This window comes from Lagopus leucura, unplaced genomic scaffold (assembly GCF_019238085.1).
Source record: "Lagopus leucura isolate 7727_CA_CO unplaced genomic scaffold, USGS_WTPT01 Super-Scaffold_100037, whole genome shotgun sequence".
Lineage (NCBI taxonomy): Eukaryota > Metazoa > Chordata > Aves > Galliformes > Phasianidae > Lagopus > Lagopus leucura.
The window spans coordinates 3,056,879-3,079,971 of NW_024962286.1; the positions used below are offsets into that span (position 1 = coordinate 3,056,879).

At 43.0% G+C, this 23,093-nt stretch overlaps 1 protein-coding gene across 1 annotated transcript; it reads right to left on the bottom strand.

Moving 5' to 3' along the window:
* Window positions 1–3,560: 3,560 nt before the first annotated feature.
* SLC25A33 (solute carrier family 25 member 33) lies at window positions 3,561–22,589 on the bottom strand. The gene is made up of 7 exons (XM_042883379.1): window positions 22,512–22,589; window positions 14,051–14,230; window positions 9,916–9,993; window positions 8,935–9,035; window positions 7,057–7,123; window positions 5,429–5,712; window positions 3,561–4,635 (listed from the first exon to the last, which is right to left on the bottom strand). The coding sequence occupies exons 1-7, from the start codon at window positions 22,559–22,561 to the stop codon at window positions 4,433–4,435; spliced, it is 963 nt and encodes a 320-aa protein (XP_042739313.1). The 5' UTR covers window positions 22,562–22,589; the 3' UTR covers window positions 3,561–4,432.
* Window positions 22,590–23,093: the final 504 nt, after the last annotated feature.

Consider the following 23,093-nt stretch of genomic DNA (forward strand, 5'->3'; position numbering starts at 1 on the left):
CGGCGGCTCCGTGAGTCAGCGCCGCAAAGGCCGAGATCGTGGCCGCGGAGGCGGGGGCGGCCGCCGGGCTGCCGGCCGTTCCGGGGGGCGGAGGGGCCGTCGTGCCTGGCCCGGCGCCAGGGCTGCGCGCTGCCTGCTCTGCTCTGCTCTGCTCTTTTTTCTCTTCCTACGTTGACACGCGGTGCTGCCGAGGCGCCGGGCGTGCCGCAGCGAGCACCCTCTGCAGGGAGGCTCTGGCAGCAGCAGCTCGGCCCGGCTGCAGGCCCAGGCCTGGAGAAAGGCTTCCAAAAGGAACATCGTCTCTCCCAGGGCCTCTCGCGCACGGTGGAAAGCAGGGAGCTTACGGGAACGTTGCCATTTACGTCGACACGTGGTTTTGAGGGGGGCAAGGAAAGTAAAATAGTGGCTGAGAGAATTATGAAAGCGAAACCGATAGAAAAATTGAAAGGGCTGATAGCTGCAGGACAAGGGGAAATGGTTTAAGTTAAAGGAGGGAGGATTTAGGTTGGATGTCAGGGGGAAATTCTTTACAGAGAGCAGTGAGGTGCTGGAACAGCTGCGCACAGAGGCTGTGGATGCCCCATCCATCTCTGGAGGTGTTCAAGGCCAGGTTGGATGGAGCCCTGGGCAGCCTGGGCTGGTGTGAAATGGGGAGGTTGATGGCCCTGCATGTGACAGTGGGTTGGAGATTTGTGATCCTTGAGGTCCCTTCCAACCCTGGCCATTCTGTGAATAAGCTCTTTATGAGACGGAGCCGCCCCCTTCAGGAAAACACAAAGCCCTTCCACTCTCTCCCCTTCCTGCCGATCTGAGCTCCCTTCCGTGCTACCCTGCAAGCAACACGCTGCAAATCACAGCTCCCTTCAGCCAAGGCACACTGTGGCAAGTCGAGCAGCAGCTGGAGGGGCTGTGCAAGCAGTTTGCTGCCTGTAAGCCAGCAGTTGAGAACTGCTACTGTAGGCTTTCCTCTGTCTTGTTAGACAGGTACTATGGCTTCATGGGAAGACCCTGAGTCTGATGCGAGCAGTTTTCCAGTCAGGCTCACCCAGCTCTCCCCTAGAAAGCAAAGTAACCCATACCTGTTTCAGCTCTGCCCCTCTCAGCACATCCAGATGGGAGTCACTGTTCTTACAGAACTAGAAGATGCCTTGACAATCATGCCCTGCTTTTACATGAAGGTAAGAGGTATGAGATTGATCCTGCCTCAGACTGCACAGCTGTTTTCCTGGTTAAAGAAAACAAACAAAAAAAACCCCTTCAGTGCAACCAATAAAAAAGCTTAAAATGTGGGCAAACCAAGTTGTGCCAACATTGTTTTTAAAAAGCTGAAACTGAGCAGAAGTTTAGAACTGAGTTCAGCTGTTTAATTGCAAAGGAAAAGCTCATCACAGACAAATGCTGTGCTGCAAATAACCTCTACTTCTAAGCTTAAGTGTGGTTGGGATCTTAACCTCATTTCTATCTCCACACAGTTATGCATGGGAATGAATTATATGGAATATGGGATAAACAGTGACTATTTCCTCTTGATAAATGGGAGAGGGATGCAATCTTTGTCATCTCTCTTCCATTGTTTAGCTGAATTATTTAGGGACTGTTTTATAAGACCAAATGAAGGAGGAAGTGCAACCCAGTCATTTGGCCCATCAAGTCTTTCTGCAGGAACTCCAAGCCTTCTGCACTCAAAGGCTTGTCTATTCTTTCTGCAGAAGGCCCTCCCTTCCTACTGACTGTATCTGTATTATCAGTCCAACCATAGATGCATTGTTTACCAAGAGTTTCCTTCTTAAAGGAACTAATAAAGAACTTCTGCAAAAATAATTATAAATGCTGACAAGGGGCACAATCACAATACAAGAAGCATCACAACAGTCAGTGAACAGATAATTTTGAGGAATGTCCAGGCAACCATGGTTGGCCAAAGGAAGGCACTAAGTCTTTTAGCATAAGGTTTTTGGGAAGATTGTCTACAGCTTCAAAAAACAAAGGAATGTTTCCAAAGTTAAAATAACCAACCTGAGGAGCTCATTATTGCAGCAACATGCTTTCAATTTCAATTTAACTGCTCGTTTATGAACAGGAACTGACTTAGTCCTGGTTGCCTGCTCTGCTCCAGCAAATTAAGACTAATTTTGTCACAGCTAGCAGTACAGCTTAAAGAACAACTACAAAAATCCAGAATTCCTCTTTTCCCACCAGAACGAGCTGAAGCAAAACCCTACTCAATTTCTCTAAGTCCCAAACCCCTCTGCAGTATCATTTAGTTCCCCCATTCTTGGATAATAGCAGTCTACACATGTGACTAACTCTAAGAGAGCCAGAGTGCTGTGACTGCACAGGAATACTAATTCAAGAAAGCAAATCTCAGAAGTTTCAGAGCAGCAGCACAAGTGTCCTGGTTCTTAAAAATAGAAACAGTACTGTGTGACAGTTTTGACATCTAGAGAGAGACTAAAGCTTTCACTGCTCATCATCTCCATTAAAGATGGCATCATCTCCATGTCAGTTTTTAGTTACTCAACTGTTTCTTATTTTAGCTTAAGGGTAACATGATATGTTCTTTTCAGTGAAACATAATAGAAACCAGCTATTTTTGCACTGTTTTGCCTCATAATGAGGCACACACACATTCTATCACTTGTACTGTGCTCCTCCATCACACTGATGTCAAATATGACATCAAGTACCAGTCACCAGCTAGGTTTGAATCCATTGTATTTCTGCAATCAAATATTAACCTGAAAGCTTTCTCTTACAAAAGACAACCCTACTCACTAACAGGCTGTTTCTTAATGCTTTGCATGATCCTTCCAAGTCCGAAAAACATCTCTGCTGTATGTGCTCCTTGAAGTCAAAGATGTCCATGAACATTTGCTTATGCTCAAGAGCTCAACACCTGCTCAGATCATGAGAAGCTTATTGTTCTGTTCAGCAGCAGGGAAGACTGAAGCTGGGCTCAAATGCTGCAGTGTTTGTTTCAGCTGTCAAAGCAAATGACACTAATGAATAGGAGAGCACAGAGTAACCAAAGCAAAACACAGATCTTATTTAAGTTCTAAAATATTTTATCCTGCTGTCTCGGGAATTATTATGCAGACTATCTTTTAATCACAAGTTACTACTGCAACACAAGCAGTAAAGGTATTACTGAAATTAAATTACTGAAATTAATGTTCATGAGAGGGCCAATCAGATCAACTCTAGGATATTTTATTTATAACTGAAAGGTAAGAACTATATCATGAGTAGTGTTGAAGAGTTCCCCTTCAATATTGTGTTTTTGGAGGGGGATGGATAGATACTGTATTAATGTGAAACGTAGCACTGTTGCACAAGTCTGGCAGATCCTTCTTATTTCATTCTCTAAGAAATCAAACAGTGATAAAGGAAATATCTACACAGGCTTTGTGGCTTTTTGGTGCTAACTCCAGCGACATGACCATGAGATAACAGACTATCTCAGTTCCACTACTGCTGCTCTACAAAGACATCAAATAAAGAGGGATTTATTCCTGAATGTCGTACTGTATAGCAGAATCCAGAACTGCATTCAAAGATTGTCGTACTTGAGACCTATCTTATCCTCTCTTCTACTTTCCAGGTCCCCAGCATTGAAAAACACAAAAAACAGCTCTGCAGTAGAAAAAGGCTTAGGTCAGGATACACGACCAAGGTAGCACATCTCATGGAATTTCTACAAGGTGGCCATGCCTCAAACGCTGACTGTCCTTATGCTCTCAGCCATTCACAAAAGCAAGGTCTAAAAGCAGTTAGGACAGGTCAGTCTGCAAACACTGGTGCACAGATGCACAGTGCTGTAACTAAGGACATTTTACTGAAGTGCTTCCCACTTCAAAATCTTATTTTGCAAATGTTACCAGTGTAAGTGGCTTTTTTTAACAGATTCTGGTGTGCCTCTTGAACGCTGCAGAATGTTTGCACAGCAAGAGCTGATGTACCACAAATAAACTAGAAGACCTGTCAAAGTTATCTGGACATAAGCTTACTTTAGTGCTAAAAGATGATACAACTGCAGTGGTAGGAAGACTAAGTTTCAAAATTCCAAGCCAGTTCTTCAGTTTTAATACAGTTTAATGAACATCAGTCCAAGAGACCACTTGATGGTATGAGGTACATTCCTTGACCACAATGGCTGTGCTTAAGGAAAAAGGACAAACATATACTTAAATTAAATAGTGTAATTTAATTTAGTAGCTGCTTAATTATCATTAAGTTAAAAAAAAGTTATAATTAACTATTAACGTTAATGACTCAAAACCTTTCAGAAAGCATGAATCCAAAAGGAAAACATTCAGCAGGTGATCACAGACTTGCAGTTCTTCCACCAACAATGCAACCTGCGTCAGTCATTAAGGACTGTTTGTTCAACGAAGACATTGGTCTACAGTCAGTAACAGCAGTCTTGGCTCTGCTACTTCGCACGGTCTTCTAACAGATACACAATTAACTCGTAAGTGGACAACACAATGGCTGTGTTTGGTATCTGCCGGATGAGCTGGGCAAAAAGTCCTCTATAGAAGGCGAGGTAGCCTTCCTCACGTGCTACCAGCCGTGCTGTCTGAATGAAGGCCTTGTACTTAGTGCCTTCTTCTCGCAGCCGTGTCCGTATGACCTCTGCAGAAAAGTAGAACAAGAGCCCAAGGTTAACAAGACTTACACATCCCTGAAACGTGCCAAGATCAAAAAAGAAGTTAAAACTTCCCTGCACCCATTGCCTGCTAGCCAGGGCTTTCAGATGTGAAATCCCGCCTGCTTTGTCCTTTAGGCAAGAAGGATGTTAAAGAGGGGTGCCCTTCCATCTAGAAAAAATGGATTATTTGCTTGGTCAAGTTGCTACAAAATGAAACACTTCACTGATACTCACGTAGCCAGTACTGCTCTATAAAACCACAATGACACTCACTCCTTTCTCCAGAAACACCACTCTTTACCCACTGAGTGCTTCCCACCCCCCGATTTGCATGCATGCACCCTCTTCTGAGTTTGTATTACTTCAGATGCAAATTCAGATAATCAGAAACCTTCACTTATTTATTCACCTATTTATTCTTCTAAATACTTAATTACTTCCAAATACCACACAACACTATTATTCAGTCTGCATATTACTAAATGTATAAAAGCTTCTAAAAGCAGTTGGGACTCATATAGATGAGGCTACTAGTGAGAATGGATGCAACAGGCACTCAGCTTTTTTTGGAGTAGCTTTGAAACGAGGAAATGCTAGTCACTACATAGCTAGGCAGGAATAAGAACAGTACTAAAAATCTCAGTGCATATGCACATGCCACAGTAACACGCACAGGCCGTTCAAACAGACAGGAATTCCACAAGCATAAAACTAATTATTTGCCTCGCATTGGAGGCAACAGCTGTTCTGCAGTCACAAATGGAAAAGTTAACATACCATGTGGATAAGCAATACAAGAGGCACAGCCCTTGGAAACAGCAGCAGCAAACATCAGTCTAAAGAAGTTTGTGGAGCTCCTTTCGGTTCCGTTAGAAGAAGAGGAGGGCAGCTGGACTTCTTTTAAGTGCTTTTTTAAACTTTCATAAATAGCAAAGCAGATAATGGTCTCAGAAATCCCAGCATAGGAGGCAGTCAATCCTCTATAAAAACCACGCATACCTTCCATCTGGTAAACGTATCTAGCACACTGCAGAGCATTCATTGGTTTTGAACCTCTGACTCTACAAACAACAACAAAACAGAAAACATAATGAGCCCAGAATGAGAATAAAGGTTGAAACAAACAAACAACAAAAAAACCTGATGGCTTTCAATACTTTTCAGAACTACAGAATGGTTCTCTAACAAGTTTTACTTCAAAAATCTTCTAAGAAAGCTGTGTGGAGCAGGACTGTTATGCTGAGAATCCACACTTGGCTCTGCAAATTCATACATACATGTAATAATTCTTACAGCTCCAGCTCTAACTAGTCTGTGACAGTTCACATCAGTGCTTTAAAAGACAATAAGTATTGAAGAGACACTGCTTTACATTACACTACTAATTCCACTTAAAGCAACCTTCAGCAGGCCAAGATACATAAGTCTCCTACACGAGAAACAGTCTTTCATTTTAACAAGGCAGCATTCTGCTCAAAGGTGACACCCTGTGAAGTGCTGGAATCGAGGCTTATAAATTATTTATAAGGGATGGTGTCTTAAAGGATCTTGCTTATTTCACATAAGACATCCTTGCAGGAAAGAATTTCCATTCTAACGAGTCACTTTATTACCTGAATCCCTCATTGCTTCAATATCCACCAGTGACCATGAATCACCCAACTGGAAGACATTAGTGCCCAATTCCCCCTCTGCCTTCAGGAGCTATGGTTAACCATGATACAATGCTGAAGGGAGTATGAGAACATTAAACCATTGCAACAGATTCTTGCTGCCTCTGGAACGTTTTATGAAATTAAACAAATCCTGCTTCATTAGAATTTAAAAAACATCACTCTTTCTGCTTACAGCTACTTCACTGTGTATCAGCAGCCTCAGTGTGTTGCTGTAATACATGTGTCTGTATGATCTAGGGCCAGCACAAGGGGTGTTGCCAAGTGGGACAAGGACTGTGAGCCACGTTTGGCTCCCCACGTGGGCTCCCCTGACCTTTCCATAGTCTCTATTACTGCTCATTCAGAGCACTTCAGTCACTGATGTATTGAGCCTCAACACCAACCCCTGAGGTTCAGAAGACTTTTTAAAGCAGGATCTGAGGGCAAATTAATGCTGTATCTAAATTTACTGGAATTTTACAGTGGAACCAAAACCTGAATCTAACTCAGGCTGGAGGCAAATTCCACATCCCTGTATAGAAGCTGTGAATCAGATTAACCCAACACCCAAAACCTAAACATCCAGCATGACCAGGATGGGAGCTTCCAAGATGAAAGTGAGAACTGGGGAAATAGGGCAAGATCTACCAAAGTCTAAACAGCTATCAGAAAAAAACATCTAAGATTTTCAGAGTTTTCCAGAGGCTCCCTTAGCCATTTAGCAGCATCCCATCTCCTTCAGTTACTTACTTCCGTTCCAGTTGCATTCTGGTTTTCACCATCCATATAGGATTCATCAGGGTATTTGTGATAAAGGCTGAAAAAGTGGAAAGAAAAACAGAAGTATAGCTGAATTCAGGCAGTCCACACTGTTCAAGCAAGTGAACTATATGAAATGAACTGTATAAATGAACTATACACACTGTGCAGTGACAGTTCTAGTTACCAGCTGCAGGGTTTCAGACAACATACAGGTGTGTAGCTTCTAATCTGTCTCTGGCCAGAGAACTATCTTATATTAAGAAAGCTCCAGAAGGCATCAGTCAATGGCCTTAAGGGCTCTTTTCTTTCTGCACCTACGTACTTCATGTTTCTAAACAATGCTGTAGGCAAGACAGCTTACTTACTGACTGGGTTTTAGAAAAAATAGACAGGGAAAACATGCATTTATTAGTGTCTTGTTTTCCCCAAGGCTCTAGGTGGTGCCATTGAGCTACCTCATCAACTGAATCCACCCACAGCTATGGGGTCAGTTTGGCAAACATTTTTAATGATCACTCTGCTGACTGACACTTGAATTAGTGAAGCTGTTCTGCAGTATTCTTCCAATAAGAACAGGCTATTTCCTTATCCTGGGAGGAAAAAAAATACAACACGCCAAAATAATTTGGCTAAAGCAGTACCAAAGGTTTGCTGATGTCTATTAACTTTTGCTTTAAACTGTTCAGAAATATTCTTATAGCATTTTGATTGGAATAATTTGCAAAGAAGAATTCAGAAACATTACGAAGCATCCAACAGTAAAACAGCTCCTCTGCAAACAAGGTAAGCCAAGAGCTAGCAAACTCCTGGGATCGAGCTCTGTGGAGTCTATCTCTGGCTTCCCCCAAAAGCTGATGTTAGAATATTTCACTAGCACTGAAAGGGTCCCTGTCCTTTAGAGGTGAGCATCAGGTCATGCCACTACTCACAGTTCTGTAGCTGTAGCACCTGGCACATGGTTCTACAATGTTCTTACTGAAAGTCTTCAATCAGAAAGACATTCAAGCATGTGTTTCTATCAGTTTCATTGGCTCCAGCAGTTCCTAAAACCCTTCCTCAATGCTAAACTTGGCCAAACCACACAAGTTTAAATCAATAAATAACACTGCCATAACTTATTCACAAGGGCACTTTACCTACAGAAAGCACTGTGCCAACAGAGTAGGACTGTATGACTGCATTGGCAATTGGTGGGTTGGCACAAACACGTGCAACAACTTTGCTACAAACTTTAGATTGCAGAGATAGGTGGTTATTCAAACTAGGTGCTAAGAACAAATTTACCCCTTTTTAGTAGTGTTATGAAACACCAATTTAAACTCCTCAGAGTGTTCCTTAACAGTCTCCAAAGCAATCCTGCCAAGCACTCCTGTCTGTTTGTGAGAGAACGAGATGTTTCCAGACTCACAGATTTTATTTATAGTCTCTGAACTTTGGCTCATTAAGAACACCTTATACATACTGTTGTTCCACAATCTCAGTTACATCTCCTGATCTCACCCTTGTATGGAGATGATTGCTGGATATATTTCCTAGAAAGTAGATCCTCTATACCAATGTTTTCTGGATCTATAAGCTTGTACTTGTACAGATGTCACAATTATTCACAGACCCCAGTCAGGAATTATCTATTAGCCTGTACTGACAGACTGAAAGTCCAGGCCCTACCTTATGATAACCTTCATTCATTTTCTAGCTACTGAGAACAAGTCTTGTATTGATAACAGCTTGGAATACATACTTCAAAAAATTAAGGTGCATCTCAGAGCCATGCAGACACCAACACAAGCATGGCAGGTACTGCTAAGGGACCAGATGCTGGAGTATTGCTGCAGACCATATGGAAAGTGAACTGCAAACACGTACCTGCAGAACCTGCAGAACAGACATGCACAATGTTGCTGTTGGGTACAAAAATGCCATTAAATCGCTCTTTGGCTTTGGAGTAGCACGCAAAGTAGACAGCTCTGTGGAAAAACAAAGAACAGAAGAAAAGCAATAATACACATGACATCAAGTTAGGTACATTACAGTATTACCTCCTCTAGAAAAAACAGGACTCTCTAAAAAGGGGCCTCTGTATGATGTGTCCATCTGCAGGAATACAAGCTTTTTTCCTCTAAGGTGCCACTATCTGACTCGACACCCACAGGGTAGAAATATCTTACTTTCATACCAAGCCTGTGATGCGAAGCAACATGGTCTTGTTAAAGCAAGTTAGACTGGGTACTAATGCCAACCCTGGCATTTAATACATTTTGTACCCTTGGGACTGTAACATCCCACTACGAGCCTCTGTTTTCCCTACATTTGGTCAGAGCTGTAGTTGCCTTGGCAGCACTTAACCCTGGATTTAACTAAAAGCAGTTTCACACACTTGTAGTAATACATTAAAATATTCCCCCCTCCTAATTATTTCTTTGAGGATAGCATCATGAACAAAGTTCCACTGATAACAGAAAGCACAGATCACAACAAGCAGCTAAGACACACATACAGAAGTTTACAGAAGTCAAAAACTGACAAATTGAGGTTTCATTGTTAGAAAAAACAGTACTGACTTCCATAGTATTCCATCCTTTGAAGAAGAGAATATGAACATTGACTAGAAACAGGTACTAAATGCATTAGTTACTTATATATGTAAGTGAAAGTCAGTGCTATACAAGCGTAAGGATGATTTTTAGAATTAGTTGCTGACATGAAAGCTGTGCAGTCTGATGCTTTGCAAAGCAGTTTATGGATGGGATAATTTTATGACCTTCTATGACTTCTATATTGCAAATGGGCTGCAATGTTTGGGTTGATGCTTTAAATGTGCTTTTTGGCAACAGCTTAACTATTTACCTCGATGGTGCAACTCCAACCAAGTTTGGACCCAGACCTCGGAAGAGTGACCTTGGTCCTTCTTTTTCCAGAATTGACCTTAAAATAAAAGCAAACAGAGAAAAAAAGGGTAGTATTTAGGTTAAAAGTTACGCTTCTTATTCTGGCAGACAATCAGTCAAAAGAACTGTGCTGAAGAAATCAATGTTGGTTTGAAAACTACTAAGTTCACAACTGCACAAAAGAATTATAAGAAAATTAGCAGAATTATACACTGCTGAATAAAGACCACTGTGCTGTAAGACTTCAGTGCACTGCAGGCGAATGCGTGTCGTATGACAGAAGGTTACAATTTCCATTTTTGAAAGCTGAAAGGAATTGAACTTCATAGTTTCACAGAGAATCCAATTCTAATTGACTGAAGAACAAAGAATACTTTTGTCATTCTCTGTATCCAGGAAACTTAAGCAGTTTAGGAGTCTGTTGCCTCAATAGAGGCACAAAAAATTTAAAACCACCAGCACTCTTTCCCCTTTCACAATTAGTCACTTTTTCCCAGTGGAAATTGAATGCTGCACCCTTCTACAAGCTGTTCCCCCACGTAGTTCAGAGTAACTGTTCTGGTTTTGAGGGCATCCAAAAGAGTTCATAGCAAGACTCCAAAGGATGCCACAAACTACAGAACTACCCTTGTGTGTCACCAGATTTCATGACCAGGTGTAAAGCAGGATAATAATCCAATAGTGTTTTCCCGTAGTTCTGCAATTGCTACAGCCCAAGTTTCCAAAGCCATTTTCATCCATTTTTCCCCACATCTTGGAAGGCATGTTCAGCTAGAGCTTCTGTGATAGTCCAGCTGTCAAGCTCCACGCTTGCTCAGGTGAAAAAGACTTACTTTTACACAATTATTTGCCCTATTAACAGAGCACATATTCAGAAGGATTGAATTAACACCCAAACACTGGTAAATAGCCAACTATTCACCAGCGAGAGCCAGATATGGTCCAGTAATCACTGGGGCTGAGTGCACAGTCTGCTGCAGTAGACCTCAACTGAAATAAAGGCTCATCACGTGAAAACCATGCAATAAAATCCAGATAACACCAGGTCCCAGGGGAAGTTCACGTGCATCTGTTTGTACTGTCCAATTCTCTGTTTGCTTTCTAGGTCATTAGCACTGTTGGGAATGTCCCCTGCGGATTCCAAAAACAAGCTCATTAGGCAGAAGATACATAGGAGCTCCTGAAATGTTTTTTGTTTTTTATTTCTGCAGTGGAGTAGAACTTTCTGTGTAAACTCCAGAGCTGAGTGTCTCCAAGGAGACAGATCCACCAACTACTCCTTCTTTGTCATTTAGCAGTCACGACTGCAGCTTCCAGCTGGGGTGACTCATGAGAATCTTAAAGGGATTAGACAAAAACAGCCCGACCTTCTGCAGTGCTTTCTATACAGCAGCAGGCTTAACCTGCCCTCCTGAGTACCTACTTTTCTTCTATTTACAGCAGCTAAGGAGCTTTCATATTCAGCATCTTTAAGTCTTCTAGAACGATTTTATTTGCAGGGCTCTGAAGGGCTGCTTCCTCAGCCATACAGTTTTCCTAAAACAGAGGATCCAAGTCACATCCAGTTCAGCCATGTATGTATGGTCAGGATTCTGAAAGGGGTGTAAGGATATAAGAGATCTAACTTACTCCTCTTTCTTCATATGTCTGTGTTTCATCAGAAAGATCACAATCAATAGCATTATCTGTGCTTCAATAGCATTATCTGTGCTTCACAGACACTGTCAGCAAGGGAATGACAGACTGCATGATTATTTCATTCTTACTTCTTAATCCTCTGGACTAAATAGGTCAAAAACATGGTGTGATACATGCAGCTGAGCAATTCCTCAAGTAAAATGAAATCAAGATCATAGTCACCACAGAAATTCTGGGGTGAAATGAAATCAAGATTTGTCAACCAAATTTAATGAGCTTAATAAATACATTAAAAGGTTGACCTAATTTTAACCCATTTCTTCTTTCCCTAAAAGGGAGATCTTAGAGAAAGATGGGAAAAGGAAATAAATTAACAGCCTCATATGTTTAAGTTATTACTTCCTTTAGTAACAGCTGTCTTTAGACCAGTGCTGCAAGGTGAAAAAGTAGAAAGGGAAAGAAGAAAACCGAAGGCAATTGGCATTGAGTTATACTTTTGGTCACGAATTGCTGTAGATTCACCTCTGAATACAAAGTGTTTGGCATGGGAAAGAAGCTCTGTTTATAACAGAAACTCAAGTCCCAGAATGACTCTAAGCATCTAGTTCTGCAGAGAATTTGAGTTAGCACTGTACTGTTACATAACTGTGCAGCTTCTCCTCAGGCAACCTGCCAAGTGTGCTGGCCTTACATAAATCATTCAACTTGTTTTGCTAGTCAGTATTTTCTTTGGCATTTCTATTACCTGATCTAAGCAGGACCATCCTGCATTACCCTGTGACGTGCTCAATGATCCAAATAAACTCGATGCACTGCATGATGTCTGAACCATAACTTTGGGTTGTGATCAATGGCTCTGGGTCCAGGTGGAGGCTGGTGGCAAGTGCTGTCCCCCGGGGTCTGTCTTTGGACTGGTACTTTTAAACATCTTTATCAGACACAGATGATGTGATTGAGTGCACCCTCAGCAGGTCTGTGGATGACACCAGGCTGAGGCACAGCTGATACAGAAGGAAGGCATTCCATCTAAAGGGACCTGAACAAGCTCGAGAGATGAATCCTTGTGATCTTAATGAGGTTCAAGGAAGCCAAAGTGCTGCACTTGAGTCAGGGCAATTCCACATACGCATACTATGGGAACTCTCTGAGCAGCCCTGCTAAAAAGGACTTGGGGTTCCTGACAGACGATAAATCGAACACGAGTCAGCAGTGTGCACTGTGGCACAGAAGGCCAACTGCAGCATGCAGCCAACTCCTGGGCTGCATCAAGAGGGGTGCCCAACAGGTCGAGGGGGATGGTTGTCCCTCTCTACCCTTGTGAGGCCCTGTTTGAAGTACTGTGCCCTCTGAACAAAAAAAGATGTATAAAATCTTTTGGAGCAGCTCCACAGGAGGGCTGGAGCACCTCTCCTACAAAGACAGGCTGGGCTTTTTCAGCCTGGAGAAAGAAGGCTCCAGAGAAACCACACTGTGGCCTTCCAATACTGTATGTATAGACAGGGCTGCCCCTTCTTATGTGCTGAATTCAGCACTCGCTCTTTTTAAACTTCCTGTGGTTGGTGATTGCCCAGCTCTCTGATTTCAGCAAGGCCTCCCCACTCTCAATGGAGTCAACAGCTCCTCCCAGTAATATAAGGGATCAGAGAATTCTGGGGGTCATCTAGTTCAAATTAGCACTCAAGTAGAATCAATTTTGAAAATGGATCAGTGACTGACATGCATCACAAAACACAGAGAATCAGAAATCTCATTACAACACTGGCCCATTAAGGAGGAGGAAAGACTACAGACTCTCACCTTTAAATGGAGCTCTAAAGAGAGAGAAATCAAAACTTTACTTCATCAACCTGTTAAATAGCATGGGCAGCAATAGTAAAAGTATCATTCCAGCTACTTAGAGAAGACTGGGAATGGCTCCAGGAAAGACAGAGTGCATAGTTCATTCAGTCCTTCAACCACTGTGCCAAGAATTGGCCTCAGCTAGAAAGGATTACCTGTTCTGTAGCTCAAAGTCTTCCTGTTATTGGAAGAAAAAATAAAAAGAAAAAGGAAACAAAAAAAAGGCTTTTTTCCCCCAGAATATTTTCTGGTAGTTCCTGCAAGCTAAAGCACATTGAGCACAAAGCTTGGAGTACGCAATGTGCATTGACTCCTAGAATATAATAACTACAAAAGTCTCAAAAGCAGATTAAAAATAATACTCCCATACACCCAAATCAATGTGCTTCTGAGTGCTAGCAATAAAATTCTGTGGAAGCTTAAAGGAACACTCAGGAACTTCATGTATTTTTAAAAGAATAATTTATCTTTCTACTGCCGAATCCAAAAGCCTAACTGACATGTATCCCTGCAGTGCAAGTCTGGAGCAAAATCTGCATTCCTTGTTTGAACCAAGGAATTGAAACTCAGATCACTGGTGTCAATTAACACTGAAGGACCAGAGGAACAGTACTCACTTAAGAACGCTAAGGAGCCCAGGTGAAACAGATGTTGGCCTGACCATTCCTTCACCACTGATGGTCCCCAGCTGGACTTGCGGGTAATAGACAGTCCGAAAGGCCAGTTTTGAAGATTGGAGCCTAGTCTTTATTACTTCTAAGGGACAAGTAAAGATGGCACCAACCGTTCCTCCACATCTGTAAAACACAATTTAAATAGAAGACAGTCAGTAAAATGTAGCTGCACAGATATAGCAAGTCACAAGAGCACAGAGCATAAATAAAAAACTGCATAACTGACTCCAATTGCTCCACACTGTGGATAAACTAACAGAAGCAGAGCTGTTTCCACATCAGGCAAGGGAGACTGTTCCCAAGCCCTGTGGGAGGGGAAAGAAGGCTGAGAAACACTTATGATGATCCCATGTAGTGATGAGGTTGGAAGGGTGAAACGCAAAAACAATTCCCAACTCCAACAAAAATCCATGGCTGATCATCTGCTGGAATCCTGCCTGTAAAAACTTCAGACGCACCCATGTTTCAGAGGTGGCTGTCCTAATACTGACATATCCTTGGATGGATTTTTCCTATGGGAAGCAGGAAGCTGGCAGCTGAGAACAAGCAACTGGGGATTAAGAAACTGTACACAGCAAATATAATCCTCCACCATTTCAATAATTACGATTACAACAGCTCTCTACTGCAAGTTAGGTTCCCTTAAAAACAATGGCTATCAACTTCTCTGGCGTGGGGAAGCTGCAAGGATGCGAGGGAGGGTGGGAACAAGGGAGGCTGCTGTTCTTTAGGCTACTAAAGAGAATTAATTAGAATTCCCATGGCCTGATAACAGAAGCACAGGAATATTACACATGCACGCTGATTACAGAATCGTAAAATCATTAAGGTTGAAAAAGACCAACTGCCAACTACCACCAATACTGCCCAGTGCATCAGGTCCCTCAGGGCCAAATCTACCCTTTCCTTACACACCTCCAGGGATGGTGACCCCACCACCTGTCTGGGCAGCCTGTTCCAGCACCTCCCATTCTTTCTGAGACATCCAAGCTGAGAAACTGAGTGAGAAACTAGGATGTCTGTGGGCAAGGGGATGGAAAGGCAGAGGAGATGGCTCAGGATGCACTCTAAGCAGCAGCCAGACATTTTCCAAGGCAACTTCTGAAAGGAAGGTCAAATTTCTCCAAGATAAGGAGAGTCAGTGATCTGGAGTGCATCACACCCACCTTGCCCAGCCTGCCCTATGATAACAGCTGTTGTGTTGGAAACTTAATGCTGAGGAGTTACAAGGCTGGTTGATGGCAGTATCAGTGACACACCTCTGAACTGAGCATACTCCTGGAGACTGCAGCCCGTGACTCAGTGAATGGAGGCCACTCCAAGGGAGGTTTTCCTTGAACAGAAGGTGGTCAGGGAGCCACTGTGCTACATCCACGTTATTTCATATATACAAAAGAAAAGAAGAAAAAAATCCCACCTGGCATAAAGTCCTCTTACTTGAAAGGCATCCACCTGAAAATAAACTCAGTAGATGGCAGAAACAATTCAAATCATGGTTTTAATAAGGGCATTTAACTCGGTTTGCCCACATTTCCAAAGATATAGTTTTTAACTGTTGTTATCCTGCTCTTAGCACTGTCTCACTCCATGTTTTTCTTGTTCTAGGGCTTTTTCAACATCTTTCTTTAACCCATGATTTCTCTCTGTAACCAGATAATACAGAAACTGCTGGTGGCTGGAAGCTTGGTTTTCAATCTGTTGCTACAAACTCACCTAGTTCACACTCCTGACACAGAGCTCTATCATAAAAAATAGATTTCAAGGCATATTAGGAAATAAACAAACCTGAATCAGGATTGAGGATTTCCAGACACACTCTTTTTACATTACCCAGGGCTGACTATTTTTTACTGCAGAGTTTCACACAATGAATTCAATGTTCTGTACCACACTGCACAAAAAAGAAGGCTCCAAGCCCTCCTGTAACACCTTTCCTAGGACAGCAGGCTAAGGTTGCCACTGAGGATCACACATCAGTTTCTTACTGAGACTGGGATGATATCTGAATGTTCCAGTACAGTGATGGAAAACCACCAGCAGCCATTACTTCTATCACCTATCAAAGGTGATACCAAAGAAGCATCAAAGAGCTATAAAAATCCCCAGTATGAAACTAGTCCTGAATATAATTGCTGCTCATCACTATTGCCACGCAATAGGAAACAGGGCAGCTAAAGTTGGAAATTCCCCAAGCTAGCAAACAGGCTGAATGAAAGAGTTCTAAGGTTGTTACACCAAAACAACACATTGAGCTTCATATTATGCTACAACAGCCTGGGGAGCCACGTTAGAGCTGCCTGTTCTGCTGCAGAGGCCGTGCTCATCTTAATGCAGCGTGGCTCACAGAAAGCACACCAAGAACACAGCAGTGCACAACACCCAACTCTCATCAGTGCTCCTGGTCAAACACCTCGCTCTGTCACTGCTCCTCAATCATGTTTGAATGCCTCTTCTTTGAAACCTGACAGCTAAAAATAATTCTGAGGATGACTAAAAAGAACACTTAGTTTTATTAAACTAACATGTTCAGATTTAGGAAGACTTAAGAGGTTTTTGTTGGCTTTTTTCTTTTCCAAAGGCATTTCCTACAACTGAACAGATTGACAAGGAATTTTCTTTGTTTGTACAAGCATCTAAGCACGTTATTCCTTCAAAAACCTGTGCTTAGACTTCCCTTGGAAAGCAGCACAAATCTACAACTTAACTTTCTTTGATGTTAATGTCAATTTGTGATTTAAGTAATTCTCCATGAGAGGGAAAGGAAGAAAAAACCTAATCCCATCCTTTGATTTGCATGTAAAGAATTCCTTGGTAGAGCAGCAAGAACTCTGTGTGCATGGTTTGGGAACAGAGAACTACAAAAGGACGTTAACAGATGTACTAACATGTATTTTCTGTATGTGAACTACTTTAACAGGAGAATCACTTTTAAGCACGAAAATGGTAAAGACTGGCAAAAAAAAATGCAGCAAAAAAATACATACCAGTTTACAAAGGCATTACCTGGTGCTTGCTCAATGCCTTATATTAAACACTAACGATTGTTGGCCAATACTGTTGAGGCTCCTGGATTCCAAGCACTGTGCATTTCAGACACAGTTATCCAAAAGAATAAACTGACATGACCAAGCCTGGCATTCTGATCTAACAGATGAGTTTGATGAGTTTCTCCTTTAAAGAAACTTGCTTCTTCCTTTTCCCTGATTAAGGGAAGGAAAACGTAGCCAAATTGAGAAAATCCTTACATTCAGAGTGACGAATCCTGTAAGAAAGAGCTTTGCCTTCATCTCTTTCAGACCACTAAGATTTGATGGTTGAATAAAGTCAGAGTTGTTTACAGAACTAGGTGTGTGCCATGGGATCAAGAATGACGTTGTTCACACAGACCTCGCTGGGTCTCTGATTGTCCTGTGCACTGAAGGAGAGCTTGGACACAAGCCTTTTGTTGGTGGGCGTCACTTCTGTTTCTCCTGCCTTTTTAGATGCTTCTCATGTCACTCACATGCCTCAGCCCACATTTGGGAGAAACAGGCCAGGAATGGTTCCTCCAGCAAAACCTTTCATGTCCCCAGAGCTCAGACCTTTAAATGCAAGGACAAAGTGTTTTGAGAGTTCCTCTTGCAGATCCATGCCTCCACTCACCCCACTACATATAGTCAGTACATAAATGTATATAATTAACACTCGAATAACAGCAAGTCTGAGTGAATTCCATGAAAATAATTTCATTTCCTTAATAGCTAATTCATCTACCAACACCACGCTGCTGTGTTTTCTATCATCATTTATGAACACCAGAACAACACTTTTATAGTAACACCCCATAAATTCACAACACTGAAATTCCATTTGCCTTTTCTGACCCACCAGCTGCTCAGACTACAGCGACATCTTGCCATAACGTTTTTGAGCCTCTCTGGCATGGTCCCTCCCGCATCAGCTGTCTTCTTTCTTCATGGCTCACTTCTGGAATTTCATCCTTTTAGTCTGATAATCCAGTTAATTTATGCAGACTTGAATATTTGAGTACTTCTGGGAACGTGTATGTAATTCCTTGGTATTCAACACAGGGAATGAGTATCTGCATCGTCACTTTTAACAGATCAGAGTGAATGTTGCCTGCATGCCATTGAAGAAAAAAAGCATTATCTAAAGGAGCAATTCTCAGAATGCCAATAGGATGCATAAACCATGCCCCAAATATAAATAAGCAGCAGACAGTTCTACTAGGGACTCTGACGTGTTGGACATCTTGTTCAGATGAGCAGATTTTCCTCCACATGGGAATTTGTTTCCATTAAATCCTGGCGTTGCTCTATTCCCACAAAGATGGCTGAATAACATGCTGTGCATAAAAGAAACACTTTGTATTCCCACAGTGTTCCAAATACCTTCATCTGGGAAGGAAAAACAACCACCAGCCTCTCTCAGCTACATAAACAGCCCTAACCCTGAAAGATTCAGCTGCGAATATGCAGCCAAATCCATTTGATTTGGGAAGATGGAGGTGTTGCCTCGATTGCAGATTAAAGCCTTAATTCCGATCAGGATGAGGTTTTTAATGAGACACCATGCAGAACTGCAGTTCCGGAGATGTGAGCGGTGTTCACCACCATTACTCTCTTAAGGCCAACAATCTCTAAACCTGCCTTCAGTCAAAAGGCAGAGACCTGCTCAGAAACAAACGCAGAGCACGCTACCTTTGACAAGTCACACAGCAAGCGCATGAGGGGTTCCCAGCCCTGCTCTGCATGCATCACACACACAGATCCCTTCAGTGCGAGACACCCAACAATGCACCAGCTTGGGCCCATTGCAAACTGCCAGAAAAAGTGTTTGTACTTCAGGCTACAAACACTCCCTCTGGATACACATTAGCCAGGCATACATTACCACTGGAGCAGTAAAACACATTTCTGAGTTGTGACGTCCAAACACAGGAGCACGTTTCATACCCTCAAGCCAAGGGCTGAGTGCTTACGGAGATACAACGTGCTGTGCATTATGAGTTGCAGAAAAATTATTTCCCTCCATAAAAAGAAAACATTCTGTGTAAAAGCCACGCCAAGAATGTAAATCTCAAAATTCAATTTGAACTTTTCTCTCGCTGGCAGCTTTCTATTTTTACAAAGTCCACCCCCAATACACCAATGACTTGCATTTGAAATAAACTCTCAGCACCCACTAGCACAACTGATATAGATGATGCCAAGTAACTTAATTAAAAGCAGAGATTATTGCATTTGGTGCTACTGACTGGGCTCCTATGATGGATGCAGGACTCTGTTCAGCTAAATTCAGTGGCACTATCAGCACAAAGCACAGCACTGCAGCACCAGTGCATCTGCTTTCCTTGAAGGCAAACTGAGATGAGCCATTTTCCCCATGATTTTGTTTGTGATAGGGATTTCATTCTGTTTTTCTGACGTGTGCCACATGGCCTAGCATGAAACGCACAGCATAAGCAGTGAAGCAGGCTGCATGTTTGATATTCAGTACTGCTTCATCAAGAGCGCAAACGTGAGGTGCTGCATTCCCAGAAACCATAGGAAAGTCATCTTCAAAACAATACAGACTGTTCTTCATGGTTTTGAGATACAAAGCATTCACAGCACCTCCAGCAAATAAAGCTGTCATCAGGTGCATGTATTGCTGCCAGCACTTGGTGTTCCTCAGTGAGCACTGTTACTGAATTACATCAAGCAGATGAGAACCTAAACTAGATAAGGGGCTGAAAGACAGCAAATCTCATTATCAGCTTAAGGGCTATAACATACACAGCATAACAGAAATACATACTTCAGGTCAAGGTTGCTTCTCTCCATTCTACAAACATATTATAAGCTGTGCAAGATGCTGAGCTTTGTTCCATGATAAAATACTTTTTTGCAGGTGAAGCTAGAGGAGCTCATTCACTTCAGTAATTTTGTTTGAGATTTACTGGTATTGTCAGCCTTACCAAATCACTTCACAATCCTTTCCAAAGTATGCTTCCAGTCCCTTCCAGGTGGCTTAAGGAAGCTTTGCTTGGTGTCTCAGTTTGCCTTTCACAGCAGTAGCAGAAAGGAGTTACAGAGTTAAGCCTCAATAACAAACAGAAAAAAAGTCACAAATGTGATTTTATTCATAGAAACAGTTCCTTTAGTTTCAGTAAAAAAACCTCTTCTTGAGGTTCAGGAATAGACACCACTCAGTACCTATACAAAATAAATCACAGTAAGGAGTTCGTTCCGTTTTTGCTCTGCCTTTAAAGATCACTTCTTTGCAAATCCCTGTAGCAAATAATATTATTACAGCTGGAAAGACAAAATGAAGTCACCTCTGTTGAAGCCTGAGCCAAAGTTTTCCCCAAACAAAAATAAGCAAGAACTCCACTGACTTCAGCAGGGAAGGAAGAACCCAGATTGAAAGCAGCTTGCATTTGTTGTACAACATAAGCATCATTCTGTTTGTTGCTTCTGAAACCTTCTCTGCCCTCACAGTCCTCTTTCCATCAATATCCCAAGAGCTTTTGGCCTGCTATTATTACTGTAAATCTTAAAATGAAAAACAAGCAAGAGGAAGTCAATGACTGTTTCTATCTGTAAGTACGCTGACTTGCCTTTTTTGTGCACACATAAGAAATTGCATTGCATTTCCTTGAGATCTGACACACCACCCCATACTCATTTTTGCAAGAAGCTACTGTAATACCACCAGTAAATCTCAAACAAAGTTACTTAAATGAATGAGCTCCTCTAGCTTCACCTGCAAAAATGTATTTTACCATGGAACAAAGCTCAGCATCTTGCACAACTTATAATGCAGTCTGAGCTTCCTGGTTCTGCAGGTTCTGTATGACAGTTTGAAGCTGACGTTCAGTTTGTTGTTCCATCCAGTGAGCCCTAAGAAGTCTGCATTTCTGACTTGAACAGCAGAGGTAACAGCATTATTAAATGTGGGCAACCGATCAGAACTGTGTTGGGATAGCAGGTGGGCACAGACACTCATACCCTTATCTGCACAGGGCAAACACCTTAGCATCAGCTGATGCACAATGAAAACTACATTTGCTATCTCACTGTCCTTTCTGTAACATCACAGCCAAACAAATGATGGTGCATTTTTCTGCACCTCCTGAACACACTCAGAACAAGAATCAGCTTCACCAATTAACCTGTAAAGGCCTGTATGCCCAAAAGACCATCTCTCTCCTCCATGCCACACTTTCAGAACTGTTTTAAAAATAGATCAATCTTATTATAACTAAGAGGCCAGGATGATATTCTCTGTTGTGCTTCTATTCTTTCCGTCCACGCTCTATCGAAACCAGTCTGAACCTAATGATTTCCCAGCTGCAGCACATAAAATGTTTATTAAGATCTTAAGGGAAAGCAGAGACTGTTACAAAATAAATAAGGAAGAGGTGGAACATTCAGTGCTAATTTAAAACCCCAATGAGTTTACAATTCCAATTTATTTATTGTGCAAGGAGTTACATGAGGACACCTGGAGTTCTGCAGAGGCATTGTTTCTGTCCCAAATGGCTGCATGGGCACATCCAGGTCCAGTTTCTGGCACAGGATCCAGCAGAGAATGGAAAAACAACAGGGAGAGACTACTTACAACAATGCAACCATTTTAGCCAGCAAAAGAAAGGCTGTGTGTCTGAAAAACTTGGCTTTGTTGGCTTTAATATTTGTATTAAATGAACTTACTGCTTCACAGCCAACCTCCTCTCTCCATTTAGCAACAGAAGCAGCAATGTCTGCAATTAAGCAGATTAACAATAGGCTTCATGTGGGCTTCTGAACTTTGTCAGCTGGCAAACACTACAGCTATCCCACTGCTCAGTGAGCCTAAACCATTAAAAAAAAGATTTTTGACACGGACAGACCTACTACATACGCTCCTAGTAGGTGGGTGGGTGGGATTTTCTTGCTGGACTTTTTATTTTTTATTTTTAATTTACACATCATAACGATTTCACTAGACTTCGGCTAAAATCACCGTGATAGGCCATCTCACAGGGTGTTTTTTTGTCTATTCCATCCCAGGCTCTCGACACACCAAACTCACAACCCCTTGAAAGAGCAAAGACAAAGCAGCAGCAGCATCCCGGCACGCCAGGTCCGTCGTGCAGTAACACCAAGGCCTTCTCTATCTCTTTCTTTCTTTCTCACCGAACAGGCCCTTTTCGGGTCCGGAAAAGGCAGAGCCCAGGGGCCGCAGCTCCCACACCCAGCCCTCCATTCGAGCGCCCGCAGCGCATCACAGCGCGCCGCCCGCTGCCGGCAGAGCAGCCCAGCAGCCCAGCGAGGTTTTGAATTAAAAGCAGCCGACCGCCGCGGCACCGCGCCCTCAGAGCGCGCCGGGAGTTCTTACAGCCGCCGAGCTCCCCTCGGGAGCAGCCCTCCACACTCACCCGCCGGCGAAGAGATGCAGCAGCGTGTTCTCCTGCGGGCCGCCCGCCATAGCGCCGCCGCCTCGGGCTCCGGCTGCCCGGCCGGCCGCTGCCAGCAGAGCCGGGTCGCGGCGCGCGCACGTGACGCCAGCGGGCGGCGCTCGACGCGTCACACGAGCGCGCGCGACACGTCGGGCGGGAAACAGTTTCTACCGGCGGCCGCGAGGCGGTTCTTCACAGCGCCCCCACGCCGCTCTGCGCGCGCGCAGCTGTGGTGGCTGCGGCCGCTGATGCAAACGGCTCTTCTGGTTTTACAGTCAGTGAGAACATAGGAAACACCTCCACCGTTTCACTGATCCAAGAGCAGAAAACACTTCGGTGTTCAAAACCTGCAGCTTCCCACAGCCCTTGGCACACCTGGATCCGCTCCGGGGCTATTTGTGCCCTGGCGGTGATGGTTAGCACATTCAAGGGCACACGACACAAGGCTTTTTCAATTCTCGTTCCCTGCAGTCAGTGGAAGAACTCCGGCCCAGTGCAGTGATTTATGCTCCTCTACAGGAGCCATCAATTTATGCGCTGTGGGTGAATTTCACAGCCAGG

Excerpts from the sequence above, each read along its gene's own strand:
- SLC25A33 (XM_042883379.1), bottom strand. The coding sequence starts at position 22,561 with ATGGCGGGCGGCCCGCAGGAGAACACGCTGCTGCATCTCTTCGCCGGC. Across the intron at positions 14,231-22,511 it reads CTGCATCTCTTCGCCGGCGG|ATGTGGAGGAACGGTTGGTG; the intron begins GTGAGTGTGGAG and ends TGTGTTTTACAG. Across the intron at positions 4,636-5,428 it reads TTGTATTGCTTATCCACATG|AGGTCATACGGACACGGCTG; the intron begins GTATGTTAACTT and ends ACTTTTCTGCAG.